Genomic DNA, 25415 nt, shown 5'->3' with positions numbered 1-25415 from the left:
GGTAGTCATTTTTGAAGTGCCCAGGTAATAAGTCTTTTTGGTTGATTATAACTCCTTGTTTTGAGTGGTCTCGTATAACATAAAAATTCAAAATGTTAACAAAAAAGGTTTGGAATAATTCACTGCATGTTCGATGTATCTAGAATGTATGAAAGCTTCAAGAAATCAAAAAAACGTACTTTTACATGTCAGAGGTTCTCAGAGGGTCCATTTGGTTCCGTTTGTACACTCTCAGAGTCCTTGACTTTAAAATGTTTGAGAACCACTAGTTAAATAATTCACAGAAACAATAAGGTCGTTGTCAAGTTTTCCTTTTATATTTCTTTTTTACTCATGATTGGATTTACCTGATGGATATTTAGGTACTATAGTACAGTGGTTCTCAACCTTTTCAGGCTGCGACCCCCAAAATAATCATATTTTAACTGGGGACCCCCCCCCACCCTGACGAGCACTAAGAGGTGAGGCATTACATTTGTATAACACGGTTCTATTGTGAAAATAGCTGATCTACATGCTCACAACGCCTCGCGTTGCGAGGCGTTGTGAGCATGTAGATCAGCTATTTTCACCATTTCTGCCTCTAATATTTGACAATTTGGCCAATGTTTAATTTGTCATTTTAGAGGTAATAAAAAGTCCTTAAATTGTCACTTTAGAAATGTCCAGATACCCACTATACAATTAAACCCTATGGTTGTTTGTTTACTGTTGAGTGAGAAAACAATGTTGCACATTAAGTTAATCATCTGGGGACCCCCCAAAATAATTTGGGGACCCCCCTGGGGGTCCCGACCCACAGGTTAAGAACCACTGCTATAGTATACAGTCTTGAGAGAGAGAGGAGATGCTGAATGCAGATTGCCTGTGTTGTCGTTCCTAGATGTTCTGGGAGGATACAACGGGACCATCTTCGCCTACGGTCAGACCTCTTCAGGAAAGACCCACACCATGGAGGTCAGTCTGGAGGCGCACACTCTTTTTAACCACATGAACAGGGGCGTCACAAGGGGGGGAAAGTGGGACTGAGTTACTGGGGCCCAATGTGGAGGGGCCTTCATTATTTTATACTTTAGCTATTGAAAAATAGCAGATATACAAGCTCACAGCGCAGCACTTATTGGTGCCGCGCTGCGAGCTCGTAGATCTGCTATTTTTGAAAAGTCATGAAAATGTGTGCAAATCTTTGAATATATGTATTTTTTAAGCGAACAATGGTAAATTTTGCTTCTGGGGGGTCCCTAGAACTAAATATTTTGAGATGGGGGTCCGTGGCCAAATACATATAATTTTGGGGGTCCTTCATATGAAAAGGTTTGAGCACCACTGACATAGAAACATAGGTGTAGTGTTTCTTTTTTTTATATTCTTCAAAGATTTACACAAATGTTAAAACATTTTCAAAAACATAGCAAAAATAGCAGTGCAGCACTCGGTGCCACGCTGTGAGCTTGTATATCTGCTATTTTTCAATAGTTAAAGCACAAAATAACGCGTAATAATGCGTTCCCAGTCTAAATGGGTTAAACCCCCTCCCCCTATGAAGAACATTCATGGGGGCCCACAGTGAATCCTTGTACCCAGGGCCCAGAATTTGGTGCGACACCCCTGCACATGAACCCTATTATTTGGTGAAGAGGTAGTCCAGGCGTTTCGGGCAGTATTTTGATGGAATTGTGCACTTTATGAAAGAAGCATGAAATTTGGCACACAGTTAGAACAAGCCATATGGAACATTTTTGGCTATAGGGGCATCGCAGATTTGTCTTGGGAAACTTGTGGGAGCCAATCAAAGTTGGGCTCTCATAGACTTTACTATAGAGTAAAATAATACAAAAAATAAATATGCTTTAAGTAGCATGTGAGGGGTCAAACTAGGTGTTTTTCGGGATTCTGAATCCAATGCAAACATTTGTTTTGCAGGAAAAACATTCCTTGGGCTAAAAACGGACCCCATAAAACTATGGTTTAGTGACGAGTCATCACTTTTCACAGTTTTGTGGCGGCCGTTTCTCGGAAAGGAATGTTTTTCGTGCAAAACGAATGCTTGCATTGGATTCAGAATCCCGAAAAACATCTAGTTTGACCCCTCACATGCTACTTAAAGCATATTTATTTTTTGTATTATTTTACTCTATAGTAAAGTCGTCTATGAGAGCCCAACTTTGATTGGCTCCCACAAGTTTCCCAAGACAAATCTGCGATGCCCCTATAGCCAAAAATGTTCCATATGGCATGTTCTAACTGTGTGCCAAATTTCATGCTTCTTTCATAAAGTGCACGATTTTTGCCTGAAACGCTCTGACTAAGAGTTGATATTGAGGGGGAAGAAGAGCGGACTGAGAACAGAGTAAAAACATTGAGGGTTTGAGTGTGGAACGGGAAATAGGAATGCATTTTCCACACAGCATAGGGGAGGAGCCTTACAACGTAGATAAAAGTTACATTAATAAATGTGGGGGGTTAATTAAGGGCGTGTCGTGACGTCATCGTCATATTAGTTCTTTTGATAGCCTGATTTCCCATTTTTTGCCCTGTTTAAAAAAGATTCAGCTGAACAGTGGGCATTTTTGGCCTCTCTTTAAGTTTGCCTCGTCTTCCTATTTCCATACTCTCTATGGAGGAACGGAACTCCGTTTCCTATGTCATCACCCTGTCCAGACTCCAGAGAGCCCTCGTTTCCAGTTGAGTGTAATTTATTGAAGGACCCACGCAGTGCTCCTAAATGATCTATTGTTGCCTGATGTTTGATTTGATCTCATACAGTAATACCTGCTAAAAGTATCCGGATCCAGCCAGGGTTCCTACAGTATGTGGAGAGAAGGGCAAAGCACCGTCTGCTCCCTTACATCATCCTCTCCAGGGACATGCTGGGCCCCTGATTCAGCCCGGGAAAAAGAGTTGGAGAGGCCCTCATTGCGCGCTATAGAGAGAGTATCGCGCTGCTGCTACTCAAAGATTTGCCATTTCAGATCATGACAAGCGACCAATTACTGTACATGAGTTACAGTATATTTCGTCGTTGTCGGGTGGAAACCTTGTGTGTCCAAAACCGTTTGTTTTGTATTTATCATTTAAAAAAAATGATTTAAACTAGTGAAAACAGCCGATCTACAAGCACACAACGCCTCGCATCGCGAGGCGTTGTGTGCTTGTAGATCTGCTGTTGTCACTACTTTTGTGCAACAGCCTTGTATGATGAAGCAGGGCTTTGCTTTGCGAAAAAAAGTATAAATTTGAAACTTGGATATACAAGGTTTCTGCCCGACAGTGACGATGTTGTTGGCCGACATTTTATTTTTATTTTTTTTCCTAATGGCCGGCCTGGACCGGCCGGGAATGAACCGGCCGTTCGGGAGTTGTCCCGCTTTTCCCAATGGCCAGCACGTCCCTGTCTCATACAGTAATACCTGCTAAAAGTATCCGGATCCAGCCAGGGTTCCTATGTGAAGAGAAGGGCAAAGCACCGTCTGCTCCCTTACATCATCCTCTCCCAGTCTTCCTGGCACAACATGGCTCCATGTTGTTCCAGATGGCAGCAACGCTGCTACTCCTCTCTCCCTCCAATGCACCTCACAACTAGGGATGGGACCATATGAACAATTGTTACGATTATTGTGACCCAAAGAAATTGCGATTTACAATATTATCGCAACAATCAAAATACCCCCAACATCCATTATCCCGGAACATTTGCAAAAGACTATATCAAATATATTATTTCCAGGTCTGTTTTATCAATAGAGAGTTTAAATGGTATCGGATATGCAGCTCGGCAAAAAAAAAAAAGGTGAATTGATCCCAGTGCATGACGGAGGACAATTTCACGATACATTTCAATCTCCATGATACGATTATTGTGAGTGTTTTTTATCGCGATAAAGGTTAATACAATTATCGTCCCATCCCTACTCACAACACTTATTAACCGATAAAACCCTATATACCTAGCTGACCGGGGTCCCCCAGGGCTCTATACCAGACCCTCTGGTACAGTGGTTCCCAAAAACTGGGGGAAAAATGTGAAGGGGGAAAAAAATCATTCAGCAGTGAAAATAGCAAATTTCTCTTTTGGGTCTCGACCAAAAAGGTTTGGTTACCACTGCTCTAGTTAGTGTTTCCCTCTACACCAAATCTCTTTGTCCCAAAAAATAGCGCTAGTTTGAGAAAAACTGAATATGCCATGCTTCCCCAGACTGAGTGTGAAATGTGCTCTGTCTCACACTAATAGCTGTGGGAAGTGACACCTCAGGCCACACTGCTGTGTGTGATAGTCTGTAACACTTTTATTGGCCAGTCAATAATGTTTTATTGCATCTATCTAGCTTTGGGGACTCTGGGGTCTGGGGGAATCCTGGACTGAATTAATGATATATATGAGGCGCTGAAAATGAAATACCCCTGGGGGGCCGTTTTATATTTGTGAGGTATATTTATTTATATACTGTAGTTAGTTATAGAACAAGGATGGATGTTCCAATGCTAATTTGAGCACAACATTTGTATTAGAACATTAAAAAAGGACATCTCTATACCAAATCTCTTCGCCGAAAATAGCTGATCCACAAGTTCACAATGCATCGCAACAACGCATTGTGAGCTATTTCCGCTGTTAATGTCCATTAAAATACATTTCTAGGGCAATATGAAAAATATTCTACCGGATGGATACTCCATTTCTTCTAGTTTTTCCACTATTTGTCGTCATCATCAGGGTCCCAACTCACTACTGCCGCGCAGGCCAGAGGACCGCATTACACAGAGCATTGTCTCATTGGGTGTTATTCAACTCTGCGACGTTGGAAGCGCTGTTTCGTAAAAACAGTCTTCAACCAGGAAGAGTGTCTCCGTCTGGTGGAATATGTTTCAATTAGCCCTAGAAATGTATTTTAATCGTGTGGTGGGGGGCTCAGACCGCGTCCACTAAGTAGAGTAAGCTTTCAACTGTCCACTGATACCTTTGGTTTGGTGAGGGGCAAAACAGTTTTTGTTATTTTCGGACCAGACGACGGGTCTTTCCGGATTTGCCAAGGATTCGGGAGGTAGAGGAACATAGCGTTAGGGAGAACTCCACTAACGCTATGGACCAGAGCTAAGGAGAGCTGTGGGAAGTTCAGAAACCCATCATCTTGTGACATCATCGTTTGACAAATTGTTTTTTAAACAATATGTTTTGAATATTTCGATTTTTATTATCGCGAGAACAATGGCTTCCACTTTAACATTGCAACTTTTCAGGAATAGAAAGCCTGCATTTTCTATTAGCTTGGATTCCCCCTCGATGATGTCACAAGATGATGGGTTTCTGACCCGCACACAGCCCTCCACTGAGACACAGACTATTAAATGATGCCAATTTATCATGAAAATGAGTGAGGACCAATTATATGAAGATAGGTTGAAAAGTGGTGAAATTGTCCTTTAATTAAATTTAGAACGGGTACACATTATAATAGTGTATCATTATTTTATGCTTTAACTATTTTGAAAAATAGCAGATATACAAGCTCACAGCACTGCGAGCTTGTAGATCTGCTATTTTTTTTAAATGTTTTTTTTTTAAAACCTATGTTTCTATGTCAGCAATCTGGCCAGCCGTCGTCAAAGAAAAGGACCTTTTCACTTAACAGGAGCTCAGTTAGTCTGTTCTTGAGAGACTACTATGTCAGTGGTTCTCAAACCTTTTCATGTCAAGGAAGGACCCCCAAAATTATATTTATTTGGCCACGGACCCCCATCTCAAAATATTTAGTTCCAGGGACCCCCCAGAAGCAACATTTGAGTTACAAAAGTTCAATATACAGTATTCAAAGATTTGCACACATTTTCACGTTTGCACACATTTACAAGCTCGCAGCGCGGCACTCTGTGCCTCGCTGTGAGCTTGTATATCTGCTATTTTTCATTGGTTAAAGCATTCAATAATTCTAGGCCTAAATGGGTTAAAGTAAATCTACTTAGTTACTTTCCACCTCTGATGAGGTGCTGTGCTTGTACAGTATGTGACGGGTACAGTATGTGACGGTATGTTCTCCCTGCAGGGGAAGCTGCATGACGCCCAGCAGATGGGCATCATCCCTCGCATCGCCAGGGACATCTTTGACCACATCTACTCCATGGACGAGAACCTGGAGTTTCACATCAAGGTAACAACTGGACCCGTTATAGGCCTAGGTGGAAAAACTGAAAATAAACCCAATTGCTTAAAAAAGATAAGAACTCGCCTTTATATGTGGAAAACGGAAAAATAAGCCTTGTTAAAAAAAGAAACTGGCCTCTATGCAACTGAAAATAAAGGGCTGCAATTATGCATTATTTTCGATGTGATTATTCTATCAATAACTATTTCGATTGATCAAATAATTGTGTTGCTAGAAGAAAATAATAGTCAGTCTCCAAGCTTACAAAGTGGCGCAATGCAACACGTTGTAAGCTTATATACTGCATCTGTTATTTTAAAAAATTAAAAAGTTAGTTTTCTTCCCCAAAATCTTAAGTGTTGAACCTCTAGAGCTCAATGTTTGTCCTGACCTGGATGTAATGGGGTCGCCTATATGCACACACAGTCATATTCAGCATGATGTAACTTCCCTCACTGTGCCTATAAAGTGAGGTCACTTTGTCAGAGATGAGTGAGAAACACAGGAAGAGTGTAAATAGAAACAGTAAAGATGTAATGATGTAATCATGACACGTCCCACTGATACCTCTATGGGCCATATGTCCACTAGCATCCTGCTGGCGTGCAACGCGCTATGTATTCATTTGAAATCAAAACTGCAGATTGTACCTGATAGCTTAAAGGAGTAGTTCACCCCCAAAATGTTTTTTTTTTTTCTTATTGATTACTCATGCCATGGAGACTTGAGTTTTTTTGTTTTATATTTGTCGCATTCCTAAGACAAAAAGAGAATTACAGTAAATGTACCCCCATTGATTCCGAATGGGGACCCAAATGCATCTGGAATCAATGGGGGTACATTTATTGTAATCATATTATTGTCTTAGGAATGCAACAAAAAACAAAAAAATATATATTATTGACTATTGAACTCAAGTCTCCATGGCATGAGTAATCAATAGGAAAAAAAATGCTTTGGCGGTGAACTACTCCTTTAAAGGGATATTTCACTTTCATTTAATTTCATCGTCTACTCAGGCTGTTGTGAGCACCCCAGACACGTTTTAAAGAAGCTTGATTCAGTATTTAGATATTTGGTAATCATTTTATGAGACACGCCCCCTTCCTATACGAACCCATCGTAACTTCAAACTCCATTTTATCTATGTTGGATTCTTCAAAAAACACCCGTTCTTGGTTCAGGTGACTCATACTGCCCTCCTAATACATCAGGGGCTGTTTCTATTACTTCTTTATGTTCTTTTTTTCATTTCAATTCATTTTTATATTTTCATTTTCCCCAAAAAATATAAAAAATAAATAAAAATATAAAAAACAGCAGATTACTCAATGCATCTGAGAGGGCAACATGGCAACACTGTCAAATCTCCCCTTAATCAACTGATCCATCACTGATAGTGATAACATAGATCAGGGGTGGGCAACTTTGATGATGGCGAGGGTCACTATATTTCCAACTTCACTCCAGAGGGCCACATTGCATATTGCTACGTCCTACTTTGTCATTCTAGTATCTCATACAAAAGAAGCAAAAATAGCCGATCTACAAGCTCAAAACGCATCGCACCGCGATGCGTTTTGAGCTCGTAGATCGGCTATCTTTGCTTCTTTTGAATTGGAATCCTGAATTGTATTTTGTTGTTTTTGAATTGGAATCCTGAAATGTAACATTTTTATCTAATTTCAAATGCATTTAGTTATATAGTCATGTTAACTTTATGAACCTAAATACAAATACATTGGACATAAAAAAAATACATTTTAATACTACTATACTAGTCATTAAGCTACTAATATTGACTGACGGAATTAAAGCATTTTGTCTTCCCTCTTTCTGTAGGTCTCCTATTTTGAAATCTACTTAGATAAGATCAGAGACTTGTTGGATGGTAAGTACGTTATTTCTCCCCCCCCCCCCCCCCCCCCCCCCCCCCCCCGTTATTATTTTGTCTCAATGCTGAGTAGAAAAACGGTTTCACTTCAGAATTGAGACTCAAGAAGTGTTTGTTGTTTCTTGTAGTGTCAAAGACCAACCTGGCCGTGCACGAGGATAAGAACAGAGTCCCGTTTGTTAAGGTTGGTGTTATTTAACACTATACTGTATACAGAGTTGGACTGATACGGTATACCCTGTAATAATAACATATTGTTTATACTTTTTGGTCAGTACTCAAATGTATGTATCGTCAATGTCAGGTGGAATCCTTTTATGTCAAAAAAATGCATTTTTTATTATATATATTATTTTATTTTAAATGAGTGAAAATTGTCAGTTGTGAGTTTGTAGAACAGCTATTTTCACTGTGACACTCCTGTACGATGAAGTCTGGCATTCATATACAAAAACATCATAAACATTTGAAACGTGTATTGGAGATACAAGGTTTCTACCTGTCAGCAACAATATACAGTACATACATACAGTACCCTATTGTCCATATGTTCAAAACTGTTACCTCTCAGGAGTCGCTTTGCGCCGCATCTCAAGCTTGTAGATCTGCTACTTTTGATGCTTTTGAGTGACGCTGTAGTGTGATCAAGTAGGACATTAATTTACGACAAAAAAGGGGGTTTCTGCCAGACAGCATAAATATGTGCTATTGAACACCCTGAGTGTTGGTTAAAATAATATTGAACCAATGAAAAGTAGTAAAAAGCCCTTCGGTCAAAACCTCCTATATTGAGCTCATTTTCCCGAAAATGAACATTTTGGATTTGGGAGGTTTCCGCCCGACAGCAGAGATATACAGTAGCCTACTGTATATACTGTACTTTACACGTACACACAAAATGTTGTGGCATGACTCTTTATTCCACCTCTGCTTATTACGTTGGACAAAGCCATTTTCACTCATAATTATACTGTGTCCTCAGGGCTGTACGGAGCGCTTCGTCTCCAGTCCAGAGGAGGTGATGGACGTCATCGATGACGGCAAGGCCAACCGTCACGTGGCCGTCACCAGTCAGTGCCCTTCTTCTATACTGCTTTACATGAGTCTGTGACCCAGGGGTGTCCAAAGCTTTTTCCATATTTGAAAATATGAAAATAACTGTTACTCTGTACCTTTGGACACATACAAAATCATCACACCACAACAATCATCAAACATATAATTTTCGGAATGTCTGAGTGAGTGTCTGTCTGTCTGTCTGTCTGTCTGTCTGTCTGTCTGTCTGAAACGGCGTTTCTCCTCAGTGGCTGGAGCAATTGATCTGAAATCGCATCACCATTAGCATATGAACACACCTGACATAACTGTGAAGCCCGTTTGTCACTTTCACAAATCATATGCTGTATATTAGCATTTTTATGGTGTATCTACTATCTATTCTGCATCTAGCATGAGGCATATCTATTCTGCATCTAGCATGAGGCAACATGTTTAACCAGCTCTGTGTGTGTGTGTGTGTGTGTGTGTGTGTGTGTGTGTGTGTGTGTGTGTGTGTGTGTGTGTGTGTGTGTGTGTGTGTGTGTGTGTGTGTGTGTGTGTGTGTGTGTGTGTGTGTGTGTGTGTGCAGGCGGGTGGGCGGGCGGGCGGGGGGGACACAGTATGTCTGTAGCCATTAAACGAAACGGGTATTTCTTACATTGATGCTCCTACATCATGCAAGCACCAGTTAAAGTTACTTTCCATCCCTCATATACTGTGTGCACAGTGCACATCCCATAACCCACACACTGCACATCATTTCGGAGCTCATATCTTTAAACGGGTAAGGGCTAGTTGTATTTAACTACAGAGCAATATGGATAGTCGTTTTTTGGCAGTGTAGAAAATATCAGTCATCATCCGTGCTGTGAACAATTCTTTTTTTTTTACTCTAAACTCCTGACCAGCCAGGAGTTATCAGGGCTTAGGGTGTCTTACTGGTATCTAGTTTAGAGTTTAGATTATATCAAAACTCCAATACATTTTGTTTTGTTTAAATGGCAGTGTAGCCAAACACATGGCTGTGCTTTACGCACGCACGCATCGGCGCATGTATGCACCCGCGCGTAATATAAAGCCCTTTCTTTCTCATCTTGCGAATGAAGCAAGCAGTCAGGAATCCTTCCAAAGTATACAGAGAAACAGCCTATCTGCCAAGGTTCATTTCAAAACACCAAAATGTGAATGAATGAATTTCACACGAATATATTGGTGGTGGGCCATAAATAATAGGAAGGAAGCTTAGCCCCGGGCCATATAAAAACTGCCCCCCGGGCTGGACTTTGGACATGCCTGCTGTAAACCCTATGTAATTAGTTGACAGGGCGTCTTCCAGTAGCCTGGGATCCAGCCTGCTTGCTGCGTTCACGTTAGTTTACGAAAATACGCACAAAGTTAAAACACGGTGGTTTCTGCTCCACAGTGACAAAATAACGGCTGGGGAAGCTGGTGTGTTTCTAACGGTGTTCCCAGGGGTGTCACAATGGGGGGGGAAAGTGGGACTGAGTTAGAGGGTCCTTAACTCTCCTACTGCCAGATTATTTATTTATTTATTGGGTCTGGTGCCATCAAAAAGCGGCTTACCTTTGCGACGTTATAGTAGATAGACAGACATTTATTTATTTATTATTATTATTATTTTTTGATTGTGCAATAGTGCACTTTGGTCTGCCAGGCAGCAGAGGGCGGCGTCATGCGAGAATGAATGTGAATTTGCCTGTTATGTGTTGCCGTACATTCAGACCAGTCACTGGCCACAGAGCCTTACAGCCAGAGGAAATCAACAAGGAAGTGAATTGGTCTCCGTTGATGTTAACGCATAATGGATTTTTTACACCATCACCGCGGAAAATGTGTTTACAGTACACGGCGGCGCGACCCCTCATTAGCTTCAACAAGGTAAACGAACGAACGAACGAACGCGAACGAGAATTGGGGCGAACAGGAACGTCCAAAGCAGTATAAGAGTTAATTATTTTATACTTTAGCTATTGAAAAATATCAGATATACAAGCTCGAGCTTGTAGATTCGTGAAAATGTGTGCAAAACTTTGTATATATGTATTTTTTAAGCGAACATTTGTAACTGTTCCAGGGGGTCCCTGGAACTAAATATTTTGAGATGGCGGTCCGTGGCCAAATACATATCATTTTGGGGGTCCTTCACATGAAAAGGTTTGAGCACAAGGATTTGAAATGTTCAAAGACTTTCAAAAATAGCAGATCTACAAGCTCGCAGCGCGGCACTCGGTGCCGCGCTGTGAGCTTGTATATCTGCTATTTTTCAATAGTTAAAGCACTCTGCCTCTGTGTTCCTCTGCAGACATGAACGAGCACAGCTCCCGCAGTCACAGCATCTTCCTCATCAACATCAAGCAGGAGAACGTAGAGACGGAGATGAAGCTGTCGGGGAAGCTGTATCTGGTGGACCTGGCCGGAAGCGAGAAGGTAGGAAGGAGGAGGACCCACGCTTTCCATTGGTTCCTCTAGTCTAGTTGGACTCCTCAAATTGATATGTTTAGGGCCACGGACCACCATCTTCAAATATATATTTTTTACCAGGGACCCCCAGAAGAGAAGATTTGTGTAAAGCGTCTTTGAGGTACTTAGAAAGGCGCTATATCAATTTGATCATTTCATTATTATTATTATAAAAAAAGGTGCCTCTGTGGCCTTATTAACTCTCCTACTGCCAGATTATTTATTTATTTATTGGGTCTGGTGCCATCAAAAAGCGGCTTACCTTTGCGACGTTATAGTAGATAGACAGACATTTATTTATTTATTTATTTATTTATTTTTTGATTGTGCAATAGTGCACTTTGGTCTGCCAGGCAGCAGAGGGCGGCGTCATGCGAGAATGAATGTGAATTTGCCTGTTATGTGTTGCCGTGCATTCAGACCAGTCACTGGCCACAGAGCCTCACAGCCAGAGAAATCAACAAGGAAGTGAATTGGTCTCCATTGATGTTAACGCATAATGGATTTTTTACACCATCACCGCGGAAAATGTGTTTACAGTACACGGCGGCGCGACCCCTCATCAGCTTCAACAAGGTAAACGAACGAACGAACGAACGCGAACGAGCGCCGTATTGGCGCGGAGGTCTCTTGAGAATTGGGGCGAACAGGAACGTCCAAAGCAGTATAAGAGTTAAAGGGATATTTCACTTTCGAAAAAACTTTTGGTAATTTTATCATCTAATCAGGCTGAACAGTTTTTAATTTGCTTCATTCAATATTTAGATATTTGATGTCAATGTTATCAGGTCTCCTCCTCCAAGAGGAGGGCCCCATACACACCCATTGTAACTTCAAACTCCATTTTAACCATGATGGATTCATTAAAAACACCCATTTCCTTTTTGGTGACTCATACTACCCTCCTAAGATGTGAGCAGGCTGTGTTTTTTTTTGATAACTTTTTTTCATTTATTTTTAATAATTATTTGGGAAAATGGAAACAATGTAATACAATAAAAAATATTAAAAATAAATGAAAACACCGCCTGCTCACATATTAGGAGGTTAGTATCACCAGAAGTTAGAGTCACCAGAAAAAATAATGTGTGTTTTTAATAAATCTATCATGGTTAATGTAGTTTGCAGTTACAATGGGTGTGTATGGGGGCCCTCGTCCTGGAGGAAGAAGACTGGTAACATTTACATATCTAAATACTGAATGAAGCAAATTAAAAACTGTTCAGGGTGTTCATAAAAGCCTGATTAGACGATAAAAAGACCAAAAGTTTTTTTTTTTTTTTTTTTTTTTAAGTGAAATATCCCTTTAATTCATATCAAACTGGGGGTCCTTGAAATGGAAAGGTTTGAGAAACACTGATCCAGTGTAAACCACAAGAACAGCGGTGTGTTTCCGATATAGCCTGGCCTGGGTCCCAGAAGCAATGTAGCCTATATTTGCTTTAACCCATTTAGGCCTGGGCATATTGACTGCTTTAACTATTGAAAAATAGCAGATATACAAGCTCACAGCGCGGCACCGAGTGCCGCGCTGCAAGCTTGTAGATCTGCTATTTTTGAAAAAGTCGTGAAAATATGTGCAAATCTTTGAATATATGTATTTTCAAAGCGAACGTTATAGTAACTCAAATTTACTTCTGGGGGGTCCCTGGAACAAAATACTTTGAGATGGGGGTCCGTGGCCAAATATATATCATTTTGGGGGTCCTTCACATGAAAAGGTTTGAGAACCACTGACATGGTAGTCTCTAAAGAACAGACTAACTGAGCTCCAGTTGAGTGAAAAGGACCTTTTCTTTGACGATGGCTGGCCAGATTGCTGACATAGAAATATAGGTTTTTCAAAAAAACCTCAGAAGGATTCAAAAGACACTTATAGAATCGGGACAAAATTCTAATTTTCACGATTCTTCAAAAATAGCAGATCTACAAGCTCGCAGCGCGGCACTCGGTGCCGCGCTGTGAGCTTGTATATCTGCTATTTTTCAATAGTTAAAGCATAAAATAATGATAATGTACAATAATACAATAATAATGTACCCGCTCTGAAAGGGTTAAAGTGATGGATGAGACCCAACCCAGGGTGAAGCCAGGAAAGGCAAGGAGCAGAATGTAAAGTACTGTAGATGCACCGCGGCACACACACTGTAGTAGAGCAGTGGTTCTCAACCTTTTCAGGCCCGCGAGCCCCAAAATAATCATATTTGGACTGGGGACCCCGACACCCTGACGAGCACTAAGAGTTGAGGCCTTACATTTTATATAACACTGTGTGAAACACTTGTGAAAATAGCCGATCTACATGCGTTGTGAGCATGTAGATCGGCTATTTTCACAATTTATGCCTCTAATATGTGACAATTTGGCCAAAGTTTAATTTGTCATTTTAGAGATATTAATCGCATGGGATGAGACATGAAGTCGCCCTCGTTTCAACAACACTTTGTCAAAACACCTGCTTATAATAAACCAAAGGTAACCCTCATAACCATCCTCTCGGGACTACCTGGCAAAACTCCATTTTGAAATAGTAAAAAATAGAACACTCGGAACACTTTTTATTTATACTTTTTTTATTTTCTGTCTGAAGATCGCCCAGACAAAATGCGTTGAATTGCAAAACAGTGAAAATAAAGTAAAACGTAATTTTATCCAACGCCTCATCCAAAGTTGGCATTTGATCACTTTTGTGTGTGTGTGTGTGTGTGCGTGTGCGTGTGCGTGTGCGTGTGCGTGTGCGTGTGCTTGTCTTCCATGTCCTCCAGGTCAGTAAAACTGGGGCAGAAGGATCTGTTTTGGATGAAGCTAAGAACATCAATAAGTCTCTGTCTGCCCTGGGGAACGTCATCTCTGCTCTGGCAGAGGGAACTGTGAGTTGTCTGTCTGTCTGTCTGTCTGTCTGTCTGTCTGTCTGTCTGTCTGTCTTTCTGTCTGTCTGTCCGTCGGTCCAGAATCTGGGCGGGGAGGCTGATATTTGTCACTGCACATTAATGTTAGGGGCTGGGGGACAGCTTTTATGCCTGTATTGATAGGACAGTAGACTGACAGGAATGGGGAGAGAGATGGGGAGTGACACGCAGCGAAGGTCGTCAGGATTGGGACTCGTACCCACGACACGCTGTCAGGCATCAGAGCCTATGTGGTATGTGGCTGGACCAGTAGGCCAGCGGGCAGACACCAGGGTGTGATTCTTTTGTTAGTCAAGGATGCCAGTTCCCACCTGATGTCATGTCTGAGGTGAGACTGCTTCAGACCATACTGAATGATGCGGCGCGAAGCGACGCATTGTGAGATTGTAGATCTGGTGTTTTCACTAGTTTGGGTCCCAGGTAAACGTTTGGGTCACGGGCTAAAAGGTTTGGAAACCACTGGCATAGAATTACCCAATGCCGTTACTACAACTGAGTCTGGACGACGTCAACAGTACACAACAGTACTTTAAAGGGGAAGACCACCCATTTTCAATATTGAACTATGTCATTAATATAACTTAGAGGAGTGGTGTGGAAATAGATGTGTTGCCTAGAACTGGAAGATTGATTTTGGGGTTTGTATTGTAAAGTACAATGGTGTGATGTCATCAAGTCGTACTTTACAATACAAACCCCAAAATCAATCCTCCAGTTCTAGGCAACACAGAAGGGGGGGGGGGGGGGACTTCTTTTCTATTTCCACACAACTCCTCTAAGGTATATTAATGACATAGTTCAATATTGAAAATGGGTGGTCTTCCCCTTTAAAAATGTCATACTATACTTTTACCTTTAACTTTGTAACCTCAACTGCTGTGCCGCCTTTGGGCGACTGATTTTCCCTTGTGGGATAATAAAGGTATCTATCTAAAACTCACAGCCCTAACAGGGAGGGGCAGCTCATTGGTTTGTCTCTCTCTGTCCTGTCCTGTAGAAAACCCACGTCCCCTAACAGGGACAGCTCATTGGTTTGTCTCTCTCTGTCCTGTCCTGTAGAAAACCCACGTCCCGTACAGGGACAGCTGATTGGTTTGTCTCTCTCTGTCCTGTCCTGTCCTGTAGAAAACCCATGTCCCGTACAGGGACAGCAAGATGACCCGCATCCTGCAGGACTCCCTGGGGGGGAACTGTCGCACCACCATCATCATCTGCTGCTCCCCGTCCGTCTACAACGAGGCAGAGATCAAGTCCACTCTCATGTTTGGACAGAGGTGGGTCTGCTGAGCTGCACACCACCACTAGGGGCAGCAAATTATCGTCTCTGTATTGGTGGAAACCTCATTATGTCCAAAACTGTTATTGTTCAGGATTCAAATTCAAAATGGGCAAAAGTAGCAGAATGGGTCAATATAAATTACCAGCGACCAAATCGTAGCGGGCACAGTTGAGTAAATAAAATAACTGCCAGACATATTTTATTATCTGCCCAAATATTTTATTTTACACAAAGTGTATTTCCCACCAAGGAGAATAGTCTTTCAGCCTTTGATGCGGTGAGTAGCACCATGAGAATAGCACCAGTAAGCGAGATGGCCCCCCTAAAAATAACTTGGTTGTTATTGATTTGTGTAGGCTTGGGTTTTACAGTCACAGTCTGACTACTGTTTCAGAGGTCAGGAAAGATGAGTGGGTCATTGGGAGCCACCGACAGTGGTGTAAAGTAACTAAGTACATTTACTTGAGTACTGTACTTAATTACACTTTTGAATTATTTGTACTTGAGTGTTTCCAATTCCCAATACTTTTACTTCTACTCCACTACATCTCAGATCAAAATATTGTACTTTTACTCCACTACATTTATTTGAAAACTTTAGTTACTAGTTAATTTGCAAATATACATTATAATATTATAAAACATACATGAACCACTTTAGCACATTTTATACCTTGGCTATTTGAAAATAGCCGATCTACAAGCTCACAATGCGACGCATCGCGACGCGTTGTGAGCTTGTAGATCTGCTATTTTCAAACATGGTGTACTTTTGGTACTTTAAGTACATTTTGATGCCAACACTTTCATACTTTTATTCAAGTACATTTTGAATTCTGGACATTTACTTGTAACGGAGTACATCTACAGTGCAGTATTGATACTTTTACTTAAGTAAAACATGTGACTACTTTTCCCACCACTGTTAATTTCCTTTTTTATTTATTTTTTGCTTCTACCCCGCTACATCTCAGAGGCAAATATATTGTACTTTAACTCCACTACATTTCTTTTACAACTTTAGTTACTAGTTACTTTGTAGATTTTGATTATTATTACAAAAGTAATAACCACTTCAAAAGTAGTAACCACTACTTTGAAAACAGCCAACCTGCAAGCTCACAATGCGTCGCAACGCATAATGAGTACTTTCTACATTTGGTACTTTTTAAGTACAATTTCATACCAATACTTTTGTACTTTTACTCAAGTAAATTTGGAATTCCGGCCTTTTACTTGTAACAGAGTATTTCTACATTGCAGTATTGATACTTTTACTTAACTAACACATGAGGTGGTGTAGTGTGAGTCCATCATGTGACAGAGTGACAGGGTCATCCATTTAGCGTGGAGCTGTGTGCCAGTAGCTGAGCGCTCGCGTGTGATTTATTACTGGCTGCTGTTGTACATTATGGCACGTCAGGTGAGTGGTGGTGGTGGGGGCTACGGTGCAAACGCACATTAAAGAGCTAATCATCACCTGACCCAGCTGTGACCTCCTCTGCCGTATGTTCCACTGGTGGAACGTACATATCGTCTCCGTGCATGCAGTATTGAGGATTGGTCAAGCTTCACAAGACAATTTGGCCCTCCAGACAAAATCATTCATTCATTAAGAATTCATAAAAATATAGAACTAAAGCACATAGAAAGTATATATCTAGAACACAAAATGTATAGATCTAGAACACAGATTTCATAGCTTTAGAACACATAGAATAAAAATTCACCGCTTCACTTCGAACCGAGGTTTGATTATTTATTCATGATTCAAATTCAAATTCAAATTCAAATTCAAATTCAAATTCAAATTCAAATTCAAATTCAAATTCAAATTCAAATTCAAATCCCATCCATCCATCTATCCATCCATCCTCCTATTCCTACAAACACCCATTTATTCATCCATCTGATTGAGAGCCTGTTGACGAGCAGCTGCACCAGCTGGTATGGGAGCTGCACAGACCGGGACCATAAGGCCCTCAGAAGGGTGGTGCGCACAGACCAGCTTGGATGAGTTCTTTTAAACTGTTTTTAACTTTTAGATTTGTATTATTGTTGTTATTGTCTCCACCAGCCGAAGGCTTGGGGGAGAGTATGTTTTCCCCTTCGTCCGTCCGTGTGTGCGTGCGTCCGTCCGTGCGTGCGTGCGTGCGTCCTTCCGTCCGTGTGTCCTCGCAGTTTGTGTGCAGCTAATCTCAGTCGCCGTTGGCCCGGTCGCTGCCAAAGTGAGCACACACATTCTCTGGATGCCAATCTAGAACCTCTGCCCTAAATTTTTCAAATGGGCCTTTTCTAGCGCCACCTAGTGGCCGATGTTCGCAAAACACATTTCTGTGCACTACTCTTACAGATTTTGTCCAAAATTCCTACAAATCAGTAGGCAGTATCTCGACAGTCATGTGATCGACACAGATCTGTCCGATTTTGCATATTCCTTCCTGATTGGCTAAGATTGGCTTCCAAAGTTTGTAGGATTGAGCCGTTTTGAACAAAATGCCTCAAATCCCAAACGCAAAGTGCAATTATCATGAAATCGCGCACACACGTTCCCACTAGCCCGAGGAAGAAATGCCACTTATTTTTTTTTAAATCAGCCTCATGGTGGCGCTATAACAGGCCGATTTGTGGTTTTACCTATAACTCCACCGATCAGTTTCAAACTTTGTAAGCGCACTCCCTAGAGGCTAAGGATAAACCTTTGCCCTGCATTTTTCACATCAGCCTTTTATAGCGCCACCTTTGGGCCGACTTATGTAAAACACATTTTTGCATATTACTCCTTGAGATTTTATCCAAAAATCACGCAAATCGGTACACAGTTATAAATATATGATATTTCATATTCCATCCTGATTGGCTAATATTAGCTTCCAAAGTTTGCAGGATTGCTCCGTTTTTGAACAAAATGCTTCAAATCATCAACGCAGCTTGCGATTACCGTGAAATTTGCCACACATATTCCCACTAGGTCAAGGAACAAATGCTACCTTTTTTCACATTGGCCTGTTATAGCGCCACCAGCAGGTAGAGTTTAGCAAAACACATTTTTGGAACACAATGCTTCAAATCATGCATGCAGCGTCCGATTTCCATGAAAGATCTATGGTGAAGAACATATGCCACCCTTTTTACATTTGGCCTATTATACAGTAGCACCACCAGGACACACGGCCTGGTGGAGACCTGTGCTCGGAAGAGCACTGCTTCTAGTTTATGCACTGTTTTTATTCTGTGTATTATGGAGCACCCCCAACCTAAGTTTTTCACAGTTCGTGTACATCCTTGTGACAATAAACATCTTGAATATTGAGTCATCCATCCATCCATCCATCCATCCATCCAACCATCCATCCATCCCTCCATCCCTCCCTCCCTCCATCCCTCCATCCATCCATCCATCCATCCATCCATCCATCCAAACAGCCTGTGATCAATGAGGACGATGATTGGACCATCCACCTGTCATGTGACCAACACAAGATGATGGTGATGATTGGTCCATCATCCACCTGTCATGCACTGCTCTATAATTCTCCTCCTCCCTGTGCTGTGCAGGGCGAAGACCATCAAGAACACGGTGTCCGTGAACCTGGAGCTGACGGCGGAGGAGTGGAAGAAGAAATACGAGAAGGAGAAAGACAAGACCAGAACTCTGAAGATCATGATCCAGAAACTGGAGAACGAACTGAAACGATGGAGGAAAGGTGAGAGGACGAGAGAGAGAGAGGGAGGAGTGCTTTAAAAAAAGAGGAATAAAATACATTTAAGCAACTCACGTCAAAGGAATTGAGGTTGAGATCTTGAGGTTAAATGCTGTGCAGATTCTTGAAAATGTACTCAACAAAAGAGATATCTGCACTCACTGTAAATAATGTTTCGAGTCTTTTAATGTTCCTGTGTGCTCCACCAAAATGCTTCCCATCGACCAGGGGAGCCATAATTAGTTTTGTTTGGTATAATGTTTTCATATGGTTTGTTATAATGATCGTTTGGTATGTCATCCATAATGTTTTATTCCAGGTCATAGCGTGCCTGGCGAGCCTAGCATCCGGCTTGTAAGTTGAGGCCATATTGTAAGTGACAGTTCATATGAACGGCTGCTAGTTTTGCTGTTTCCCCACGGTGTAACTCTATTCAAGTGAATGAGTATTTGCCAAACTTTATACTTGACCTTAATAAACATTGCCATAAATACTTTATGCTTCCAGTCGCTAGTGACTTGCGCCAGCAGAGCTCGCGAGTACAAAGGCAGGGCCTTTAGCCAATAAGGGAGCAGCGTTCTCTGTGACGTCACCACCAACAGGTGCGACCTGATATAAATAACAAGGCGCAAGTTGGCCCCCTTGGTGAACAGATTTTGTATAGAAAGGGGGACAGTTTAGAGCCCTGGCAGACCCTGGGAAACCCTGGTCAATGACGTATATAGGGTTTTTAATTCAAGAAAAAGTTATATTTTATAATACTATTGCCTATTATTCTGTATATATTTAGAGTCGTTTCTGAAGTGAACACCTCCCATGCATTCAAATGTTTTATTTGAAGCGTTCAAATAATAGACATTTGAGACATGCGTGCCTGAAATGTCTCATGAGATATTCAAAAAGAAAAAGAAAAACATGACGGTAAGGGCCTAAGGGATTGAACACGTGTGTGAGAGAAAGAGAAGAAATGTGCCAAGGTTAATGGAGCCCAGACAGACGGACAGACAGACAGAGAGAATGAACAGAACAGCAGCCATTATGTTGAGACGTGACCTGAATCCCCAGTGAGATGGAGTCTGATCAGCATGTTGATGAGGACATTACAGTCAGCTACAGCAGGGGTCCATAGCAGCAGGGATGCTGCATGGGGGCTCAAGCGGTTAAGTTATTTTTGGGGCCTTTAGTTGATAGATTCAGTGCAGAGAGACAGTAAACCCAGAGACAGTAGAGATGACAGTGACATGATGCAGAAAATGGTCCGTCTGGCCGGGAATCAGGCATCATTAGGGCATGTTAGGGTATGTTACAGTAGGGCAGAAGAACTTTGACTATGAAGGTTTTTGACCTAGAACTACCGGCGAAAGAAATCTCTATGATTTGAGTTAGTTTTAGTTTAGTAAAAGCCTTGTTTTTTGTTTTGTCTTTTCAGTAATGTTTTTAGGGTTAGGGATTTTCCTATCTGTGCCATTTTAGATATTATATTATATAGCGTTGACAATTCAAAAATAACAGATATGAATCTCATGTGCTATTTTTGGTAAGCGTCCTGGCACAAGACATTTTCAGATGGGGGTCCATGGCCCGAAACCACTGATTTAGAAGACATTTGTAGAATCGGCCTCAGGTCTTAACACATTGACCGCCATTTTAACATACCTCCGTACTCCCACCTGCCATTCGTCTCCATAGACTTCCATGTAATTGGGTGTGCACGGATCATGCACACCCATGCCTAGATAATGCACCACGTGTGTCCACATTGCTCACAGCTTTCAAACAAAAAAATCCGAATGGAAATCCGTTCAGGCATTCATGAGATAACAGCCACTATGTTTAACAAAGATGGCTGCCAAAATGGCTGCCATGCTTGAAAGATGGGGTTGCTATGGGGGTTAAACATGCAATTTCGCGATTGCTATCATGCCTACTCCATTTTTTGGGGTCCAAATTTTTTTTTGAAAAAAAAAACATTTTTTTTTTTTTTTTTTTTTTTTAATTCTCGGGACTATCGGGCCTGGCGGGGAAAGACATTGGAATAATCTCGGGACTATCGGGCCTGGCAGGGAATGAGTTAATGGGTGAATTGTAATAACCCTGGTTCCATTGATGTCAGCATTCTGAGCAGCAGGCACATTACCATCTCAATGGAACATCCCAGAGACCAGACCCACCCCAATGATTTCTTTCCAAACTAATAATCATATTATTTGCTCTGACTTTTCAGCTATTAGTTAATATTAATATTATTTTTCTTTTATTAATTTTTATCCCACGATTTTTGTAACCCATTTTTTCACCCAGTGCCAATTGCCTATGTAATCCTGGGCTCTAGCTCTCCCTCTGCCGCGCCTGGGGAGACAACGGACTGACCTCATGCTTCCTTCTATGCATAAGTAGTCCAAGTTGCTTCTTTCACCTGACAGGGGGGATTTCCCCGGTTTGGACGTAGCGTGTGGAAGGAACACGTTATTCCAATCAGTTCCTTTCCCCTCCATCAGGCTGGCCAGGGGGAGGCATTATAGAGACCAGGATTACTGCATGTTTTTGTGAGGGTATCTATATCTACCCTAGGAGACACGGGGAGAACATGCAAACTCCACACAGAAAGGCCCTTTTGCCAACCCCACCTAGGGTGTGAGCTATATTAGTTCTTTTAAGATGAAAGATTATTTGAAGTAGTTGAACTAGCAATGGAATACATGTTCCATAAAACTAACCTCGCGTCACCAGGCTTTCCATGAAAGGAATGCTTGGTATTCATTTTGATCCGGTCTAGGCGTGGCCTAAACCGTCAACAGGCAGAAAAGGCGGCGTCGCTTTGTTTTGGTCCCCCCTGTTTGTTCCCCCAATCCCTATTTAAATGATTGAGAAGTGTAGTCTTAACAGTTGCTATGAGTTGGACTAAAAGATGGATATAACCAACTATCTGCAAAACTACACCGCATCAAGGGTTTTATTGGGTAGTCCATAAGATTATGCCCTTGAGCGCGGGGAATTACTTTGGGCCTAGAATTATTGAATGCTTTAACCAGTGAAAAATAGCAGATATACAAGCTCACAGCGCGGCACCGAGTGCCGCGCTGCAAGCTTGTAGATCTGCTATTTTTGAAAAAGTCGTGAAAATGTGTGCAAATCTTTGAATATATGTATTTTCAAAGCGAACGTTTGTAACTCAAATTTTGCTTCTGGGTGGTCCCTGGAACTAAATATTTTGAGATGCGGGTCCGTGGCCAAATAAATATCATTTTGGGGGTCCTTGTCCTTCAACCACTGACACAGTAGTCTCTCAAGAACAGACTAACTGAGATCCAGTTAAGTGAAAAGGACCTTTTCGTTGACGATGGCTGGCCAGATTGTTGACATAGAAACATAGGTTTTTCAAAAAATCTTAGAAGGATTCAAAAGACACTTATAGAATCGGGTCAAAATTCAAATTTTCACGATTTTTCAAAAATAGCAGATCTACAAGCTCGCAGCGCGGCACTCGGTGCCGCGCTGTGAGCTTGTATATCTGCTATTTTTCAATAGTTAAAGCATAAAATAATGATACGCAATATAGTGTACCTGTTATGAACTGTTTGCGGTTTGGTAATTCCGGCCAAAGTGTAGTCCGTCTGATGACAACAACATGACGCTGGTTGTTTCTGCTCCCGACCGGATCAAAAACCCGAAATACTACTCATCCCAGGCTACCATAAAACATGAAAGGTCTCAGAAATGCAAAAGGTTAAAGCCTCAATCTGTGATCGGCTGTATGTGGAACAGCAGCAACATAGTAAGGGAAAGTTAGCCTCATGCTGGACCAATCTGGGAACTAAATCATTTCCAATATCTTTCTTCACAAATGTGTTCATAAAGGTGTCTACTATCACCTCTGAACTTTCTCAATCGCAACTCTCGAATCGCGAATCAAAGTTGGTGGTATCGGGATACCCTGAGCCTGGGATTAAAGGGGAAAAAATAAAAGAAATGGCCAATATGAGCATATGAGGTGTGTAATTAGGGTATTGTTGGGCTGCTGAATCCATTCCAACCATTCGTTTTCAGTTAAAATTACTCCTTGGCCATAAAATAGGCCTAATTGGCTAAGGCTTAGCCAATCCTGTCATTCGAGTTCACCTGTGTCAGACTGTTAGCCCCTTTGTTTTAAACCCTGTGTTTGAGTGTTCCTTGTCAGATTGTATCATGTAATCCTGTGTGTCATGATGTGCGCGATCTTGAATAGTTTTCATGAATTCAAGCCCTACTCAAACCATTGCACATATTATATGTCTCATGGACATACAAAAGTAAGTGTGGCCTATTGTATGGCCAAGGAGTCATTTTTACTGATAACTAATGGTTGGAATGGATTCAGCAGCCCCAAAATACCCTAATTACACACCTCAAACGTTCATATTGACAATATTATATTTTTTCCCCCTTTAATCCCAGGCCCTCGGGATACCCCCAACTTTGATTGGCTCCCACAAAGTTTCCAGAGGGAGTTGTGATTGAGAAAGTTCAGAGGTGATAGTAGACACCTTTATGAACACATTTGTGAAGAAAGATATTGGAAATGATTTAGTTCCCAGATTGGTCCAGCATGAGGCTAACCTTCCCTTACTAAATGGTAATACCTGAACATCATCATTACACTGATGATGTTCATCTGTTCTGAGGATGTGGTGTAGTTGTTGCTACAGAGCAACATGACTGCAAGCCACCATGCCTGAGTCTCCACCCGACGTCTGACGCTTTGGATGAAACCATGTTTTCATAATAATTATGATCAAGGAGCAGTAATCTCCTTGACCATTATTGTGATCTTCACAATACTCAGTCAAGCAGAACCTGGCACAATTCCAGATTTATGCTTTTAACAAAGTATTTTATATTGCAGTATTGATACTTTTACTTAACCCATTTGGAACGGGTACACATTATGTGTATCATTATTTTATGCTTTAACTATTGAAAAATAGCAGATATACAAGCTCACAGCGCGGCACCGAGTGCAGCGCTGCGAGATTCTATAAGTGTCTTTTGAATCCTTCTAAGATTTTTTGAAAAACCTATGTTTCTATGTCAGTAATCTGGCCAGCCATCGTCAAAGAAAAGGTCCTTTTTACTTAAATGCAGCTCAGTTAGTCTGTTCTTGAGAGACTACTATGTCAGTGGTTCTCAAACTTTTTCATGTGAAGGACCCCCAAAATGATATTTATTTGGCCACGGACCCCCATCTCAAAATATTTAGTTCCAGGGACCCCCCAGAGGCAAAATTTGAGTTACAAACGTTCACTTTGAAAATACATATATTCAAAGATTTGCACACATTTTCACGACTTAAAAAAAATAGCAGATCTACAAGCTCGCAGCGTGGCACTCGGTGCCGCGCTGTGAGCTTGTATATCTGCTATTTTTCAATAGTTAAAGCATAAAATAATGATACACAATAATGTGTACCCATTCTGAATGGGTTAAAACTTGTAAGTACTTTTTCCAGGTTGGAAAAAGAGGTTGAGAGAGGTGGATCGAGACATGTGTGTCATCACACTCCACCACTATTGCTATGGATACTGATGCTGTCTCTGCAGTGTAGTCTCTCCTCTCCCCTCTCAGGAGGTGTTGATAACTGAGAACACATTCAGAAACATGCACTGCAGCTTAGAGACGGCTATAAAGAGCCACCTGACCTCACGCTCGGAAATGCCAGCGTGCCGTCTGCCATTTCACAACAATGCCCATTTTTACTCTGCATGATTCACTACCACGAAAAAGCAAGCAAGTGCACCCATGTGTGAATACTGTGCAGACACACACACTCTTTCAGCATCTGTTGATTCTTCTCTAAAGGGTGATTCAGACTGCTGTGACTTTTCTCCACAATGTCCAAATGCTTAAACCTATGCTCCCTCGTACACCGAGCTATAGGTGTAAAATCGTTTATTCTTGTCGCAAATGTTTGATCTGAGCCAGGTTTAGCAGTGC

General features: G+C 41.4%; 1 protein-coding gene across 1 annotated transcript in view; it reads left to right on the top strand.

Annotated features, from left to right (window-relative positions):
• Positions 1-25415, top strand: part of kif5c (kinesin family member 5C) — a gene marked incomplete at both ends in the record, with an annotated part of 93212 nt that overhangs the window by 22534 nt on the left and 45263 nt on the right. The window contains 9 exons of the mRNA XM_080752937.1: positions 884-957; positions 6042-6146; positions 7983-8031; positions 8163-8218; positions 9017-9104; positions 11396-11520; positions 14319-14423; positions 15588-15736; positions 19300-19448. Of these exons, the coding sequence (XP_080609063.1) occupies positions 884-957; positions 6042-6146; positions 7983-8031; positions 8163-8218; positions 9017-9104; positions 11396-11520; positions 14319-14423; positions 15588-15736; positions 19300-19448 (900 nt within the window). The remainder of the gene's footprint in view (positions 1-883; positions 958-6041; positions 6147-7982; positions 8032-8162; positions 8219-9016; positions 9105-11395; positions 11521-14318; positions 14424-15587; positions 15737-19299; positions 19449-25415) is intronic.

This window comes from Nannobrachium achirus (assembly GCF_963921795.1).
Source record: "Nannobrachium achirus genome assembly, chromosome: 22".
NCBI lineage: Eukaryota > Metazoa > Chordata > Actinopteri > Myctophiformes > Myctophidae > Nannobrachium > Nannobrachium achirus.
Note: the sequence above shows the minus strand (reverse complement) of the source record. Positions and strands in the feature narration are given on the sequence as shown.